The sequence below is a fragment of the Falco cherrug genome, chromosome 15 (genome assembly GCF_023634085.1).
Source record: "Falco cherrug isolate bFalChe1 chromosome 15, bFalChe1.pri, whole genome shotgun sequence".
Taxonomy (NCBI): domain Eukaryota; kingdom Metazoa; phylum Chordata; class Aves; order Falconiformes; family Falconidae; genus Falco; species Falco cherrug.
Window position 1 is genome coordinate 3,195,269 of NC_073711.1, and position 16,512 is coordinate 3,211,780.

General features: G+C 48.4%; 1 protein-coding gene across 2 annotated transcripts in view; it reads right to left on the reverse strand.

Moving 5' to 3' along the window:
• Positions 1-9,085: 9,085 nt before the first annotated feature.
• The window catches only part of NEXMIF (neurite extension and migration factor), a 173,074-nt gene continuing 165,647 nt past the window's right edge, over positions 9,086-16,512 (reverse strand). For both annotated transcript variants that reach the window (XM_055727650.1, XM_055727651.1), the window contains one exon: positions 9,086-16,399. In XM_055727650.1, the coding sequence (XP_055583625.1) occupies positions 16,174-16,399 (226 nt within the window). In that variant the 3' untranslated portion in view covers positions 9,086-16,173. The remainder of the gene's footprint in view (positions 16,400-16,512) is intronic.

Below are 16,512 nucleotides of genomic sequence, written 5' to 3' on the forward strand. Positions count from 1 at the left end.
AGAGCTTATGAGCTGCAGGCTCCTTTTTAAGGTGCCCCTTTCTATTGATCTGTGATGCCACTTTAGAGGTTGTAACTAATAATATTAGATTTTAATCAACTCAGATTTGGTAGTGGATGCTACTTTCAGCTAGAGGAATCTGTTAACTGCCTCTTGCCTTTTTCCTATTTATATTTTAACTGCATTGTGTGAGAATAATGGAGCATCTTCATTCAGACAGAATTAGTCATTTATTTTATGTAGGAATCTTCAGCATGTAGTAATCTCACCCATATTCAGCCAAGCAGGTAAGCACATACTGAAGTCTACAATTAAAATCCTTAATTAAATCCTTAAATTAAGCACATACTTAAATGCTTTGCTAAAGAGGGATATAATCTCCAACATGCTTAAGATAAAGTGTGCATTTAAGTGCTTTATTGAACCAGTACTTTCACTGCAACTCGAAGTATATTTGTGAAGCAAAAGCTGCTATAGGTGTAATCCCACAAAAACACCCAGCAGTTTGACAGGAGAAGCCGGTGTGCATTTATCAACATAAACCACACGTCGCCTGTTCTGACAGCTTGTACCTGGAATTTTATGAGGTGTAAAAAAACATTTGGATGTGACGTTGCCAGGCCAGTGGAACGCGATTAGCTGTGCCGGGACCATGGCAGCGAGAGCAGCAGCGTTCACAGCTCGGCCGTGGGCTGGAGAAAGGACAGCCCCGGCTCGGACGCCTGCTGGGATCTGCATGGCTTGCTGGGCTTACATCCCAGATCTGGGGCAGGTTTGGTCTCCATGTTGACTCTGGGGGAGTGTGAGGGTAGGAGATGGAAAGAAGACCTCCTCTACCCTGCCAAGCGCCGGAGCTGGCATGCTGCAGGGGCAAGGCGTCTTTGTGGGGCAGGAGAAGAGACAGGCTTTGGAGATGGCTGCAGGGCTAGGGCTGGGTCTGAGCGCGATGGCTGGGCTTTCTGCCAGGTTTCTGAATGGGACAAAATGAAGACTTTAACTGCTGAGTCTGCAAAGGCTCACAGGGTGAAGGTGATAGTTGATTTTGGTGTGAAATGGCTCTTGTTTCAGGGCAGGGATTCATCAGCTGGCTGCTGTTAAAGCAAAGTTAGGTTGGGTTTAAAGCTGAGCTTTAATACGCTCAGGGTTGAGGATCTTTGGTCAGTAACTGGGGCCAGGATGAGACCTGATGCCTTGAGTGCACCTGAACCTCCTCCTCCCCCCTAGAAAATCTGCCAATAGTCCTGGTGCCAGTAGCTTGGATCTGCTCCAAGAGGATCCAAGGAGACCTGACACTTGGCCGGGGGGGCTGCCAGAGCTACGGCAGGACATTACTCAGGGAGGTCTGGCTCTTCTCCTGGCACCGCAGCAGCCAGGCAGCTGCTGAAAGCAGAAAGGGAAAGCAAAAGGAGGAGAAACTGTTTTGTTTTTCAGAGAATAAGGAAAAAGGGGATGGATCCCCCAAATCTCCTCACCACGACTATCTTCAGTCCACAGACAGGTCTGGCACTTACCCAGCTTCAGGTTGGCAGCATCCAGCTGGACGGGAGCAGCCAGGTTGAGCTCCGTCCTGGGCCAAAAAGGAGACAGGCACATCATCAGGCCACAGCTGGGTCCTTTCCCTGCAGACTGGGCTTTGCTAGACCTGGCCCGCAGTCAAATGTGCCAGCAAGATTGTGAATATCCATCATTCCTGCCAGAAATGGTATTAAAAGAATATTATAAGTTGCAATTACCATGGTATGCACTATTCCTGCTTCAGGTCCCAGTGTCATTTAGCGCCCAGGATGGATACTGCCCAATTGATGAGCAGCTATTTGGTATTTTGTTTTAATCTCATGGCCAGTGTGTGACTTTGGACGTTATTTACCGCCTGCTACCCAGACCCCACTCCAGAGACAAGGTTATTTGTTTCCTCACATTTGCCCACCCAGATTCATCACTCCAGTACCCAGGAGCAACACACATATTAATGAATTTAGCGTTGCAGAAGGGTGGGGGAAGGATTATTTCCGTGTTTCAAATTTCGAGCGTGACTGCTCGTTTGAAACAACCTCTCATTTTGGATCCATGATTTGCAACGGCCAAGACTTCCTTCTTATTTCATTTGCAGCAAACATACGATTTGACAGAATAGTAAACCATCATGAAATCAGAAAAGCCTGACTTGGTAGCATGTGGGTGTTAGACCAGAGCACCCCAAAACCTTCTGAGAAATGATCGCTCCAGTGGGCAGAGCTTGGAAGTGCAACACATTTAATACAGAATAAATCTGTAAAAATTCAGTTTATTAATCCTACCCCAGATTCCTGCTTTGGATGGTGTACTGCCACCGGCATATGCGTACAGCATGAAGCTTTGTCTACAGTTCGGCTGTGACTTTGTGGAGACGAAACGAGGGGCTCACACTGCATCCCCTCAGGCACGGGCACACGGGTGGCTGTGTTTGCATCGGGTGCTGCTGATTAGAGAGTGCTGCAAAGCCCACAGACGCACTCACAGCACGGCAACAGGCCTCCTAATTCCTTGTTCCCAGAAACACTGTCATTTCTAGGTTTGAAATATATTTAAGAGAAGCACTTACCGATACCCAACACAAAGCAAATCCCAGTTTTTTTGAATTGACTTTCTTGCATGAAGAGAGGAAAATACATCCACAATTTAAACTCATTACCTGACACCCTCTAGAGGCCTCCAGCCTGCAAATGCTTCAGCATGAGCTAATTTTACGAGAATATTCCCACCTTGTGCTAACTCATTTCAGCTAATGAACCCGGGAGGGCCAGTGACACACGTGCCTGGGGCTGGTGGCCAGGCTGTGTTGGGGCTGGTGGCACAGTGGGGAAGGTTTCATTAGGCAGAGACACCAGCCCATAAGCACAGGCTTGGGAAAAAAAAAAAAAAAAAAAAGTTTTGAGTCCTCGAAATGCAACATTACAACTCGGTGAAAGGCACAGCAGAGAGAAAATGGTGCCACAGCCCCTCCCCCCCCCCCCCCCGCCCCCCCGCCCCCCAACTTTTTTTCTTTTGGAAATGGCAGGCAAGAAGTTCAGCCACGGTGCCAGCAGGGTGTAGGAACTGAAATGCTCAGCAGAGCGGGGGTTGCAGCACCTCTCCCCGATGGTTGTGTGCCTGTCCCTCTGCACAAGACCCTTCAGACTGGATCTACACCATCCCTACATGCTACATGGGCACGCAGCCCTGGGCCCAGTGGGCTGGCACTTCTGACCCTTTTTGAGTGATTTTTGCTAAGCTGACTGGGTACTTAGTTAAACAAAGTTAGGTGCTGTTGGATTATTTTTCCCATTGCTGCTTCTCTCACACTCCAGCTTCTTAGGTTGTAGCATATTGCAAATCTTCCCCCAGTGTACTCTGCAGCAAGAGGTGAATTATATGAAAGCAAAAACCAAGCAAGAAAATGTAGAGTGACAGCTCAGCTTCTACATATAATTCAATCCATGCCATTCCCCAGTGCATGAAAATCCACGTGCAACATGCAGTGTGTGTAGTGCAGCTTCGCAGCATGGGGAGAAAGTGGTCACAGCTTCACAGTTACTTGTTGCTGTTCATGAGAGATTACTTCAATGGTATCGACAGGCTTCAACACCATTTGCACATTTACAGGGAGATAATCCAGTAGTTTAGTTACCGGTCAGGAACACAGAAGGTGGAGGAGAAAATCTCCCGTCCATCACACACTTACCATCCAATTCAAGGTAAGTCAAAGATGTCCTGGAGTGTCCGAGGACTTCAGCAGGGCCACGGTAGAATTTACCTGCTTCCATCCCAATGTGTCATCATCAGGAAATTCATGCCCAATCCTATGGACACCGCAGGACATGGCCGAGGCAATTTGGTGCTGAGTAGTGCAGCAGTATCTCAGATTTCATGTTGCTGAGGTTCCCAGATCAGGCGTTTATCAAATTCATCCCTCTGAGGGCTCAGCCCATACTGAACTGCAGCTCACAGCATCAGGGTCCACCCCGAGCCCAGGAACAACCAATGCGTCCCCTCTGGGGCCATCCCACCCCTTCTGCTTGGCCACCTGGAAACAGGGAGACCCAAACGAGACCCTTGTCCGCCCTTAGCCCAGGCAAGTACTCCAGCAGCTGGAAAATGGCACGGATGCAGTTCCCAAAATGTGTGTAACCACAGCTAACGGACCCTTCTAGTCCCAAACCCATGCAAATAGCACCCAAAGAATCTCTGACCTCTCTCAGCATAGGCCCTGGATAATAATACATTAAACCATACCCTTCAAAATAAAAGGAGGCTGTGAGCTTTGGCAATACGAAATGAAAAAAAAAACCTCCACCCAATTCATGGATAACTGATCAGCTTCTCCGGCTTCCGTGCTCTGATCAGGTAAAAACCACCACAATCCAACCTGGCTGAACTAGAACTGGACACCTCCTCTCCGTGGATGCAGCCCCCGGTGTTGGGGTGGCAGCCGGAGGGGAGCTGCGTGGCCGAGCTGCCCAGCCTCGGCAGCAGGCTGCAGGGATGCAGGGGAGCCCGTCACGGCAGGAACGGGAACGCTTCCCGGGTGCTGCCCCGGGAACTTGTGCCCAAGCCTGCGGGGCTTACCTATGGCGTAATTAAAGGAGGTGAGAAAGACAGACAGACCACCGGGCCATCGGTCAGTTGAAGTGGCTCGATGCCATTGTTTGGACCACTGCAGAAATCCGGGATGCCTTGGGTGAATTCCCACCTGCGTTTGGATGAGCTTTGCAAGCGTGTCCTACTTAAGCGCACAGGTTTGCTGTGCCCAAACAGCGAAGTGGGCAGGTCTGTGCCCCACCGGCACCTCCACTTCTCTCCTTTCCTGGCCCCAGCAGCTACGCACCGCTTTGCTGCTGGCTGCAGGGGAGGCAGAGAAAGCAAGGAAAAAAAATAATTAATACATCCCATTTCCCAAGCGTTTAAATAACTGCATTCTCTGTAGAAAGCAGTGCATGGAAGGGCAGGGCTTCTGGCGTCACAGCTGCTGGGGTGATTAGCATGGTAATTAAGGTGGCTTTGAGTCAAGGTACAGCAGAGTAGCCTTTAAGCAGAGGTAAGCTCATAATGGAAAATGCTGTAGGAATTAGATTCCAAATCTAATTCATCGTGGGCTGTGTGCAGGAGGGCTGCTCGGCAGTGCGGTGTTATTTGCCTCCTGACCCCCTTGCTGTTGCTCCTTCCATTAGCCAGGCGAAGCAGTTAAATGGGTTGAAAAGCCGCTGCGCAAAATCCTTCCGAGCGCAGGTGAAGGTGTTCTAACCCATCCTACGGAATCAGTTACAAAACTGTATCGCTGCTTCAGGACGCGGTGAAGGCAGTTAGGCCAAAGCGAGAGCCACGGAGGAAAGGCAGGTATTACCGGGGCGGGTTTGTCCCCAGCCTGCCTTCACCTGCCAGAGACCGCAGCTCCCGCTGACAAGACAGAGAAGCTGGTGATATTAAATTACATCCTAATTAAAACCTGACTCTGCTTTCATTCACAAGGAAAAGTCACTGGGCCGTATGCATAGATGGATGATGGTTCATCCAGAAGTTAGGAGCGTTTTAATTATACGTGCATATAATGTAAATGCGTTAGATAAACACAAACCCACTTTAACAGGGCCCCTTCTGTAGCATTACTGAGGTATATGAAGGCTCTGCTGGTTAATTAGATGTGGTTTATTTAGGTAAAAGATGGAGATTTTTTACAGTTAACAGGTGCCTTATTTTATAGGGTAGTTTTCACTGTATTTTCATTTTTTAAATGTGGGAATGTACCCCTTTAAAGGAGCAATACCATGATGACACCTCTGCCTTTAAAATGCTACAAAGATAAGAATGTGCAATTCAAGTGGAAGGTTATCTTAACCCTAATTTACCCTTCCCAGCTGGACTGTTTGTCTTTTTAGTACTTTGCTTTGCCAAGGCAATGACATTGCAGCTTACTCCCCAGCTCTGGTTAGCTTTGGTCCCACTTGGATGCTGTAGCAGGGCTGCTACATTTATCCTGCTCAAAGTTCAGAGGAATCTGCACAGCAAAAATAGCTCCTCTGGGATTTGAGAAGTAAATCATTGAAACATCTGTATTGATGGGCTTTCCCACAAAAATACAGCTGGAACCAAAATTACTTGGGTCCCCTTTTTCAACACCTTTTCTAGAGCTGTGGGTTTTATACCAACAACGCTGGAAGATGGGGTTTTATTGGAAATTAGGAGGATTCATGCAATGCTGTCCTACAGAACAGCAGGGCATCAGCTCCCAGAGCTGGGGCTTGTCTGGAAAACCAAGGTGAAGAATTTCCCCTCCGGCCACTGAGCAGAAGTTCTTGGCAGCTCACCTGATGGATGTGTAGAGACATCTACGGCTTTACTCAGCTCTGCAATAAACCACTGACCCGGGAAGTCCCTGGATGGGAGCACTTCCCAGTGCATCTTTGTGACAGTCCCTTCCATCATGCCACACCTGGGATTGCCAGCTCTAATTACCAAAGTAAAGCAGGCGAACGGCCAAATGAAAAGCAGGAGGGGTCACTGGAACAGCAGCGTTAACCTGTGCAAGCTGGTTTGGGCTTTGCCAAGGAGAGATCCTTGGGTGCCTCCAGAAATACTGCTGGAGCTCAGCAGCCAAGCATCGATTTCTGTTTCACCAGTCTGGCTGCTGGGCAGTGAGATCTGCCGTGGCAGTCACCAACACATGTTTATTGTCAGTCCTCTGCTCCTGGGCTGATCCCTGAGCGTCCCTCATCCAGCCGTGTCACCACTCCTCGTGTGTGTTCACCCACCCTAGCCCGATGCCCGCACTAAGCCTCCGGCCGCTCCCCGCACCGGGGCAGCACCACTCCACTTGCACAGCCACTGCGTGCTTGACTGCAGTTAAAAACTGGGGATGTGAACAGGCTGCTCCATCCCGTTCTCAGCAGCTTCTGCATCCATGAGTTCAGCGGGTGAGATGCTGCAGCAAGCAAAAAAAAGGGCCTATGGAAGCAGCCGCCATCCGTGGCAACAGCAGAGGGGCCTGAGATGGGACAGTCCCTGCAAGGAACAGCCAAGGTTTGCTCAACCACAACCTTAACCATCGACGGGAGTTACCCGAGACCACAGGCACTGCCTGTACCACACAGGAGCGACTGCAGCTGGAGAAGCCGCTGAGCTCGGGGCTTTGGCACTGAGCTTTGTTTCTGAGTGGGAAGGGGGCTGGCAGCTGTGCCAGCTCGTAGCCTTCGAGCCAGCTGTGAAAGAGCCCCCAGATCGGGTATTGCCCAAGAAACGCCATCTCATTGGGACCGAGGAGGTCAGAAACTGGAAAAGTAATTTTTGTTCTTCCATGATGGGTGTCCTCCCTGGGCGGGGGAGGCCGCACCAACACATCTCCCCACCCCAAATTGTGGTACCACTTACACTGAATGCACACCCGCTAGCATCGCAGCCGCACAGGCAGGCAGCCGAGTCTTGGTCTTGCTGCAGAAAGCACAAGATTGCAACAGGAACTCAAAAGTGCGTCTTTGAGCAACATAACCCCGATTTTGGAAACAACCTGCAATTATGGCTCAGAGAAACACCAGCCTCCCCGCTTGCCCCTCGCCCCAAGGCTGCTTGCTCGCAGGGCTGCTGCTGGCACCTTCCCCGCGGGGCCGGGGACACACAGGGAAAGCGGCTGTGCTGCTCGCTGTCCTCTGCCTCGCACTGCTGCCATGTCACAGGGTGCGCACCAGGTTCACCGAATGATGTAATGGTTTGGGTGGGAAGGGCCCTTGAAAGGCCATCTAGTCCAACCCCATGGGCAGGGACATCTTCAATCAGACCAGGTTGCTCAGAGCCCCGTCCAACCTGGCTTTGAATGTTCCCAAGGATGGGGCATCTAGCCCCTCTCTGGGCAACATGCTCCAGTGCTTCACTGCCCTCAGTGTAAAGTACTTCTTGCTTCTATCTAGTCTGAATCTACCCTCTTTTAGTTTAAAAGCATTACCCCTTGTCCTATCTAATCACCTACTGTGAAGTCTTATTGTCCCCAAGACTTATCCAAGGAGCTAGAACTATGCCCAGTCTGTGTGTCACGGGACCAGTCCCATGTAGGCGGGCAGACTGGGTGGGTTTGGTGGCCATGGGCTTGGCCCAGCCCCTCTACATGTTTTTCTTACCAGAGAGCAGACCCTCCAGTGCCAGATGAGGTTTGGTCCTTAAAGCCGAGCTGCCGACAGCCTTCCCCGTCCCGTGGTCCTGCTCCAGCGCTCGCCCTGCTCGATGCTCTGGGCTCCCAGTGTCGGGATCTGCATGACCGGCGGGAAGCACCAAACTCCTGTGTCCCGTTGTGCCTGTCTGACACAACTGTGGGGAGGCAGCACTCGTTTGAAACCAGCCCGTGAACTCAGGCAGCTTGCAGAGGTACCGGGTCTGCTCCTGGGGGTCGCTTCCCACCCCCTTGCCAAGGAATCTGCTGCTGAACACGGCGCCCGTGTCCTGCTTTCTGCTGGCAGGGCTTGGGAAGACCTGACACTGAAGTAATGCCCTTCCACTGGTCCTCTCAACATGAAGCACTAATGAAAGGAATGGTAGGGATTTTTTAAAAAATAATTTTTTTAAAGCCTTTTTCACAAGAAAATGAAGAGGGAAGACAGCAGCGCCCAGAACCGCAGGGCACTTCACTGCACCCACCTGCTCACAGCCAGGGACTGTGCTCCAGGCACTGCTGGGACCTCGCCGGACCCCCAACCCAGGCCTGGGGGGCTGGGGGAGCCCCCCCTCTCAGCCAGCCTGCCTGCACCGCCCGGCCCCATCACCGCACCCTCACAACTCCTTCCACGGTGATGAGATGAAGTTTTCATTTCTCAATTAAAAATAGCCAAATAGCCACACTTTTTTAAAGCAGAAGTGCCCAAAGAACTTCTTCCCGCTTCTTCCCACCTGCAGCCGTGCTCCATCTCTCATGCGCTGGCGGTGATGAGCATTGGCCCCATTCAGCCGCAGGCTGGGACCAGGAGTGTGCGCGGAGGGGGCAGCCAGACTGCTCCTCATCTAGAGTAGCGATTTGTTTAAAGAAACGATTCCTAATATTCAATAAATGGCAGTTTTAATTTCTTCTTCATATATGATCTTAAAATGAGATTTTAAATTTTTTTATTTATTCCATAAACAATATAACAAAACTCAGCAAGTTAACAATATGACGTTTTCACCATACAGAGTCAGTCACAAATATTTAAAACCTTTGCAACAAGAACAACAAAACCCAAAATATTACAAGAATAATTTACAAGAGGATCTATAAAACAGCAAAGCGCTCACAAATTTTCCAGTTTCCTTTACACAATATCACTACACTCTTTCACAACATTTCTTTTTATTACAAAATTCCCAACAAAAGTTTAATTTTTTTCTTTGTATTTTGGTTTTTAAAACCAGAAACTTTTAAGTATACATCCTTTTATTAACACCCGAAGGTGCAAAAAAAGGGAAACCTCACACATACAAACACTTCACAGCACTTTTCTAAGAAAAATATACACTTACAAAATATTTTACAAATTGGCACACTTAAAAATATACAAGATTTTGTAGGCGTCTTAGAGTGATCCTTAAGAATTATACTTCAATTGACTCTACAGAATATTTATAAAGCTTATTCTAAAAGAAAAAAGGCAAATAATTTCCAAACATGTTAAAATTGCAGTGTAAAATGTGGAACAGAAATGGATATGTTACATTCATAAAAAGGGCCATTTCATAGTTCTTAAATGCTCAAGGGGGGGATAAAAGTTTTCTTTAGCACCATAAAACAGGAGCAACTTCCTAACGAGGTGCCTCTAGTTCTATGGAAGGGAACTCAAGGAGCAGTACATTCACATCTCTGGAGGCAGCAGTCGAAACGCCCCGGCCGGCGCCGCGGGCAGCGGAACAGAGCAGCTCCTTGGATTTCTACCCTGCTTCCCACTGGGAGTAAGAGACAAAAGGAGTTTAACTGGTACCTTTCTTTTGTGTAGGTGAGTGTGGTTTAGTCTGTGTTTAAGTCTTCCCTTTGTGCTTTTGAAATGGACGTTTGTCTATCTAGCGAAGGGTAGTGGTGAATACCAATCTGATTTCTTGTTTCCTTTTGCACCAAGTGTTCAAAGGCTCAGTAAACGTGTCTGGCAACCCAAGCATCCTGCGCGATGGAGGGCATCCTCCTGCTTTAGATCCCAATTCCCTTAGATGGCTGTTACTCCACTGTCATTAGTGTCAATTGTTTACCTGAGAAACAGATTTGAAAAGCCTTGCTTCTACCACAGACATTGTACTTCATTTCTTTTCTTTTTTTTTCTTTTTTTTTTTCTTTTTTTGCATTATTTCATGCGCTGAAGAGATAAAGAGGCACATTCTCAAATAGATGTCAGCGGCTTGAACCATGCAACTTCCACTGGACCCCCTGGGAGCTGCATAGGCAAAGTCCAACACACCGAGTTGAGAAAGTAAGACCGAGGGCCTGACCTTGCACCAGCTGAAGTCCACGCACCTGATCCTTCTCGCTTACACTGACCAAGGGAGTTTTTCTCGTGACTTAACAGCCAGGGGTGGCTGCCATCCAGGAAAGCACCGGCGGAGCAGGAGCCCCTGGGAGCAAGCTCCCACCCAGGTGCTTTGCTAGACAGGGACCTTAAGGAAAGAGGAATATGGTCCAGCAGGTAAAGGATGAAAATGCTCAAAACATTTTTATTTTGGTTTGTGGCTCATTTGAGCCACATAATACCAAAAAACCACCCAGCAATCCTGACTGTTGACAAAAGCAAGCTGCGCGGTAATGGTTTCACCAAGCAGCGGCCGCCGGGCTGCAGCCAGCCCTGCCTGCTGCTGGCCTCCTCCCCCCGAAACCTGGCTGAACCTGGTCCAGCAGTCATTACGCTCAAGCCATTTTTCAACCCCCTCCCCTCTTTTATGCTTAAAAAAGAAAAGCAAGATGTAAACCTGGTAAGTTTTTTTTGTTTTTTTTTTTAAAAAAACCCTATTACTTGAATCCCCATCACTGATATTTCCCTAATTACAAAACCTCTACACGCAAGTACCTCCGGGAAACCCCACAGCCGCCAGGGGTGGGCTACTGTAGGGTTTCCTTCTGCAGAACACCCTCCGCACAGCACAGCCACCACAGGGCGATGGGTGCCTTCCCCGTGCCGTGGCAGACCTGCCCTTCTGCAGGACGGCATGGGTGCCCAGCTTGGGGGTGGAGAGCCAGGGGCTCAGGCTGAACTACCCCGCGTGGTGTCCTCTCGGATGGACTTTGTGACCTTTCTTTACAAGCAGCCGGTTTCTGCTTTTTAATTTCACTACCAACTATAAGTTGCCCAAACCACAGTGTGCCAGCACAGCGCGGCTTAGGAGAGCAGCATCGCTGCCACCGGGTCCTCTCATATGGTGGCCAGTGGGACACCAGCACCACCAGAGCAGGAGTGAAATGAGATAAAGTAGAAAAGACATTTTTAGGGATGCTGCAGAAGAAAAGTCTTTTGCGGGGCTTGGATTAGCCGCCCTGAACAGCCAGGAGCCCAACCAGAAGATGTGAGAAGGGGCTGGAAGTGCAGTGGGACTGGGCAAGAGGATGAGCCGAGATGGGAGCCAAGGCAGGGAGGTGCGGGGAGCCCCGGGCGTGCACGGATGGTGGGCAGGGATGGATGGGACTGACGTCCCAGTGCTCCCACAGCTGGGAGCAGCGCTGTGAAAAACAGAAATTCACCGGTACTGACAAGAAGGGCAAGTGGAAAAGGGGAGCTCGCATGGCAAGGAATGAGGCAAAGGTGGGAGGGGGTGAAAACCTTGAGGTAGTGATAGGCAGGGGGAGATGAATTTTAGGGAAGTAAACTTCCAGCTGTTCAAGGAGTTGGTCAACAGGACCCCCTGGGAAACCGCCCTTGGGGACAAGGGAGCAGATCAGAGCTGGCAGATCTTTAAGGATGCTTTCCATAGAGTGCAAGAGCTCTTGGTCCCCAGGTGTAAATCAGGAAAGGAAGGCGAGAGGCTGGCATGGCTGGATTGAGACCTGCTGGTCAAACTGAAGGGCAGGAAGGAAATGCAGAGGCAGTGGAAGCAGGGGCAGGTATCCTGGGAAGAGCACAGGGTCATCGCCTGGTTGTGCAGGGATGGTGCCAGGAACAACAAGGCGCGGCTGGAGCTGAACTTGGCAAGGGCACAAAGAAGAAGGGCTTCTGCAGGTATGTTAGCCAGAAGAGGAAGGTCAAAGAAATCACACCCCCACAATGAACACGACTGGCAAACTGGTAACAGCGGATGAGGAGAATGCTGAGGTACTCAACTACCTTTTTGCCTCCGTCTTCACTGGCAGCCTCTCTTCCCACACCTCTGGAGCGGATGGACCACAAGACAGGGACTGGGGGGGCAGAGTCCCTCGCACGGTAAGAGAAGATCAGATTTGTGACCACCTGAGGAATCTGAACATACATAAGCCTATGGGACCTGACAAGAAGCATCCCAGAGTCCTGAGGGAACTGGCTGATGTACCTGCCAAGCCGCTCTCCGTGACACCTGAAGAGTCGTGGCAGTCAGGTGAAGTCCCCGGTGGCTGGCAGGAGGGAAACGCTGCACCCATTTTTAGAGCGGGTGGAAAGGAGGCCCCTGGACCCACCCACCCGCCAGGCCACTGCTGTGCCTGGGAAGGTCATGGAACAGATCCTCCTAGAAGCTGTGCCAAGGCACGTGGAGGGCAGGGAGGTGATTCCCCACAGCCAGCACGGCTTCACCGAGGGCACGTCTGCCTGACCGACCCAGGGGCCTTCTATGATGGCGTGACTACATCAGTGGAGAACAGAAGAGCTACAGCTGTCGTCTGTCTGGATTTCTGTAAGGCCTTTGACACGGTCTCCCACAACATCCTTCTCTCTGAATTGGAGAGATAAGGATTTGATAGATGTGCTGTTCAGTGGATGAGGAATTGGCTAGATGGTCATGTCCTGAGGGTAGTGGTCAATGGCTCAATGTTCAGATGGAGATCAGTGATGAGTGGTGTCCCTCAGGGGTCCGTAGTGGGACCAGCACTAATAGCTTCATCAATGACACAGACAGTGGGACCAAGAGCACCCTCGGCAAGTTTGCAGACATCACCAAGCTGAGCGGTGCGGTTGACACGTCTGAGGGATGGGATGCCATCCAGAGGGATCTGGACAAGCCTGAGAAGTGGGCCCATGTGAATCTCATGAGGCTCAACAAGGCCAAGTGCAAGGTCCTGCACCTGGGTCAAGGGAACCCCTGGTTATCAATCCAGGCTGGGGGATGAAGGGATTGAGAGAAGCCCTGTGGAGAAGGACTTAAGGAAGAATTTTTTTATGCTGAGGGAGGTGAAACACTGGAGCAGGTTGCCCAGAGAGGGGGTAGATGCCCCATCCCCGAGAACGTTCAAGGGCAGGTTGAGCAGGGCTCTGAGCAACCTGAACTAGTTGAAGATGTCCCTGCTCATTGCAGGGGGTTTGGACTAAATGACGTTTCAAGGTCCCTTCCCACCCAAACAGTTCTATGACTCTATGAAGATCAAAAGGGAGGAGGGACATGGCTGGCTCAAGGCAATTTCCAAATTCTGGGGTCTATCAGCAGAAAGATTGCTTTTTCAGACACAGACAAGGGCCAGTGCCACACTGTGAGGGATCTGGGCTCTTAAGATCTCCCCAGTCAGAGATTTCTGGGGAGAACATGGGATGACCACTGAGGGTGGCAGCAAAATCGGAGCAACAGGACAGAATGGGAGAGCAACAAGGCAGCTGGTATTTGTGATTAATACTGTCCTGAAACACCTAGCTGGGTATTCATGGATTTCCAACATAAAATAGTCAATACATTTTATGCCTTATCTTCATGCCCTATTGCACACTTCTTGAATGCAATAGATATTGCTATCTGGTTCAGTACAAGGTATTTTATACGAGTCCCATATTCATAATAAGCATAATGAGCACAGTGCAGGCCAGTTGAAATGTGCTTTTAAACGATGGTTCTGGGCCAAAAAGAAGGGCAGTGCTGCATACCAGCCCTGGGCCTGACCTGTCTCTGTAGAAGCAGCAGCCTGAACATCCGAAAGAAGGGAGCTGGCAGCCCCTCATCCTGCAGCATGTGGGAGGAACGCAGAAAAAATGGGATACACCAACACCATGGCAATGACTGGAGCTTGCAGTATCTGATGACCCTACGAACAGAAAAGACAGCTGTTGGGGAAGCAGGGGAGAGCATGGAGGCTGCAGGCAAGCCAGGCACCCAGGGATGGAGCCCTAGCACAGCTCTCCTCTCCAAAATAAACCCTGAGCAGCTTCTGGATCTCCCTCCTGGAGCCAGAGCCAGGGTGGGATGCTGCACCCTGCTCCCACCTGCAGCAACCTGCAGGGTACCCAGAGTCTGCTCCCAGCCAGAGCAACTCACTCTGGGCAATGCCAGCATTTCATTTTTTCATGGAATAAATGAACTTACGGGATTGTTTTCAGACTTACTATTTTTTCAGAGTTGCTTCTTTCATCTGTTAAATAAAATGCAATGCAATCACCATGCCGTTCTCTCTGGGATTGCAGAGCCGAGCCTAAGCTATACCTCAAGCTCTGCAAATGCCAAAAACATTTTGATTCTAAATCGACACTCTGCAACTCCACTTCATTTAAGTGTTCAGTCTGCTTTTTTGCTAAATTAACTGAAAACAATTCTGCTGTTTTGCCTTGCGCATGGGCTGAAAAAAAACAAACCTGCTTGCACAGAAACCCGAGTCTAGTCCTGCCCTCTGCGAAACACCACCTCTATGCTCACAACCATGTCGAGAACGTGATCTGTCCAACTGCTATTAAGGCTCCTCTTCCTCACAATTTTCTATTGCATAAACATGTCCAAGCCTCGCATCCTTCTGCTCCCAACAGCTCCCAGTTAGCAGGGCTCTTGCATATCAAGGTTTCATGAGAAATCAGCAGCAAAATGCAATGCACAGGCTCTCAGTTGCACAAGGAAAATAGATATTTCTTGGGTTTGTTATTCTCGTGGAGGGCGAGGGTGTGGTGAGTAGGGTTACAAATAAGGCCTTTTGAGAATACATTTAGCATGTAATACTTAATGCTGTCTTAATAAAGTCCAGTCATGTATGATCTGGCCCTGATTGGTGAGATCACAAATAGCTCCGCTTTTTTTTTTTTTTTTTTTACTTATCTTATGAATTGAATGAAAGAAAAGGTTCAGACTTGTATTTAAAACTAATGACTTTGCTTTTGAAAGTTCAAACTATATTGGCATTGCAAGGTTAGACATTTAGGAAACACCAAAGCTATGATAGGAGAGCGCTTTTGACAGGCTCTGCATCGAAAATGTTTAAGAAACTACTCAAAGAAAAAGTAAATAGCAATAAATGTATGAAACTTATTAGTTCTGTTTTTATAACTATTTTAGAATTTATCCCAGGTTCTTATAAAATATATAAAACTGAGATACAAAGAATTAGCAATGTAACTTTGCATTTCAAATGATCTTCAGCTACAGGTTTTGCTTTAAGAAAACAGACACTTGAAAAGCAGCTGTTCTGTAGTCTCTAGATGCAGACACTTGAGTTCCTGGCAAACTTACCATCAGTGGTTTTCTGAACTCCTCCACCATTTCAACTCTCTCCTATAATGAAACTCAACATTTCACCATTAAGTTTTTCTGCTCATGGTTTCAAAGAGAGGACATTACCATTTCCCAGCATCGGTTTCAAAGTTCCTTTTTTCTTTTTTTTTCCCCCCTTTTTTTTCCTTTTTTTTTCCTCTTTTTTTTTTTTTTCTTTTTTCTTTTTCCCTTTATGAGCTTTAAACCACAGGGTGAATCCATGAAATGAGGTAAGTAAATTTGGCACACTTTTAGTCATGTCCATAAAACTTTTGGTAAGTTGTATAAGTGAACAATATCATTTTCATCGTGAGTTACAGGTGCTTTCAAAGGGGGGTGGTTAGTACTTAACAACTGGAATGTTTCTAGTAAAACCAAAAGGCATAGCTGCAAAAACACTCACAACCCAATGTTGATAGAGAAGTAAAAATATATACAATACAGTCACTTGTTCATAGTTTGGCACAATTTTTTTGTTGTTGTGGGTAATAGTGCATAAACTACTGTACAACAGTATGACTTTTAAAACAGTCTTTCACAGAGAATACCAGATTAGGTTTGCTTTCAAATAATAAAATTCCCACAATTTCAAACTCTTCATTTCAGCACTTACATTTCAACATACCACAAGGCAGATTTCGAAAAGGAACCGACGGGAAAAAAAAACCCCAACCAATAAAAAAAAAAAAAAAAAAAAAAGAAGAAGAAGAAAAAAAGAAAAAAAAAGAAAAAGAAACAAACATCAACCGTCTTTCTAGAAAAGGGAGTCTCTTCTTCAAATACAGGAAAACCCAAAAATGTTGTTTCTGCTTTAAGAAGAATGGAGTCTGATTCCCTGCAGGAAAAAATCAAACATTTGATGCCATCTTAGTTAGCTCGTCTGGAGTCACCACGACGGAGCGTACGCGCTAAAGGCGGGCGGGTACAGAAGATGCAGCTTTAGATGAT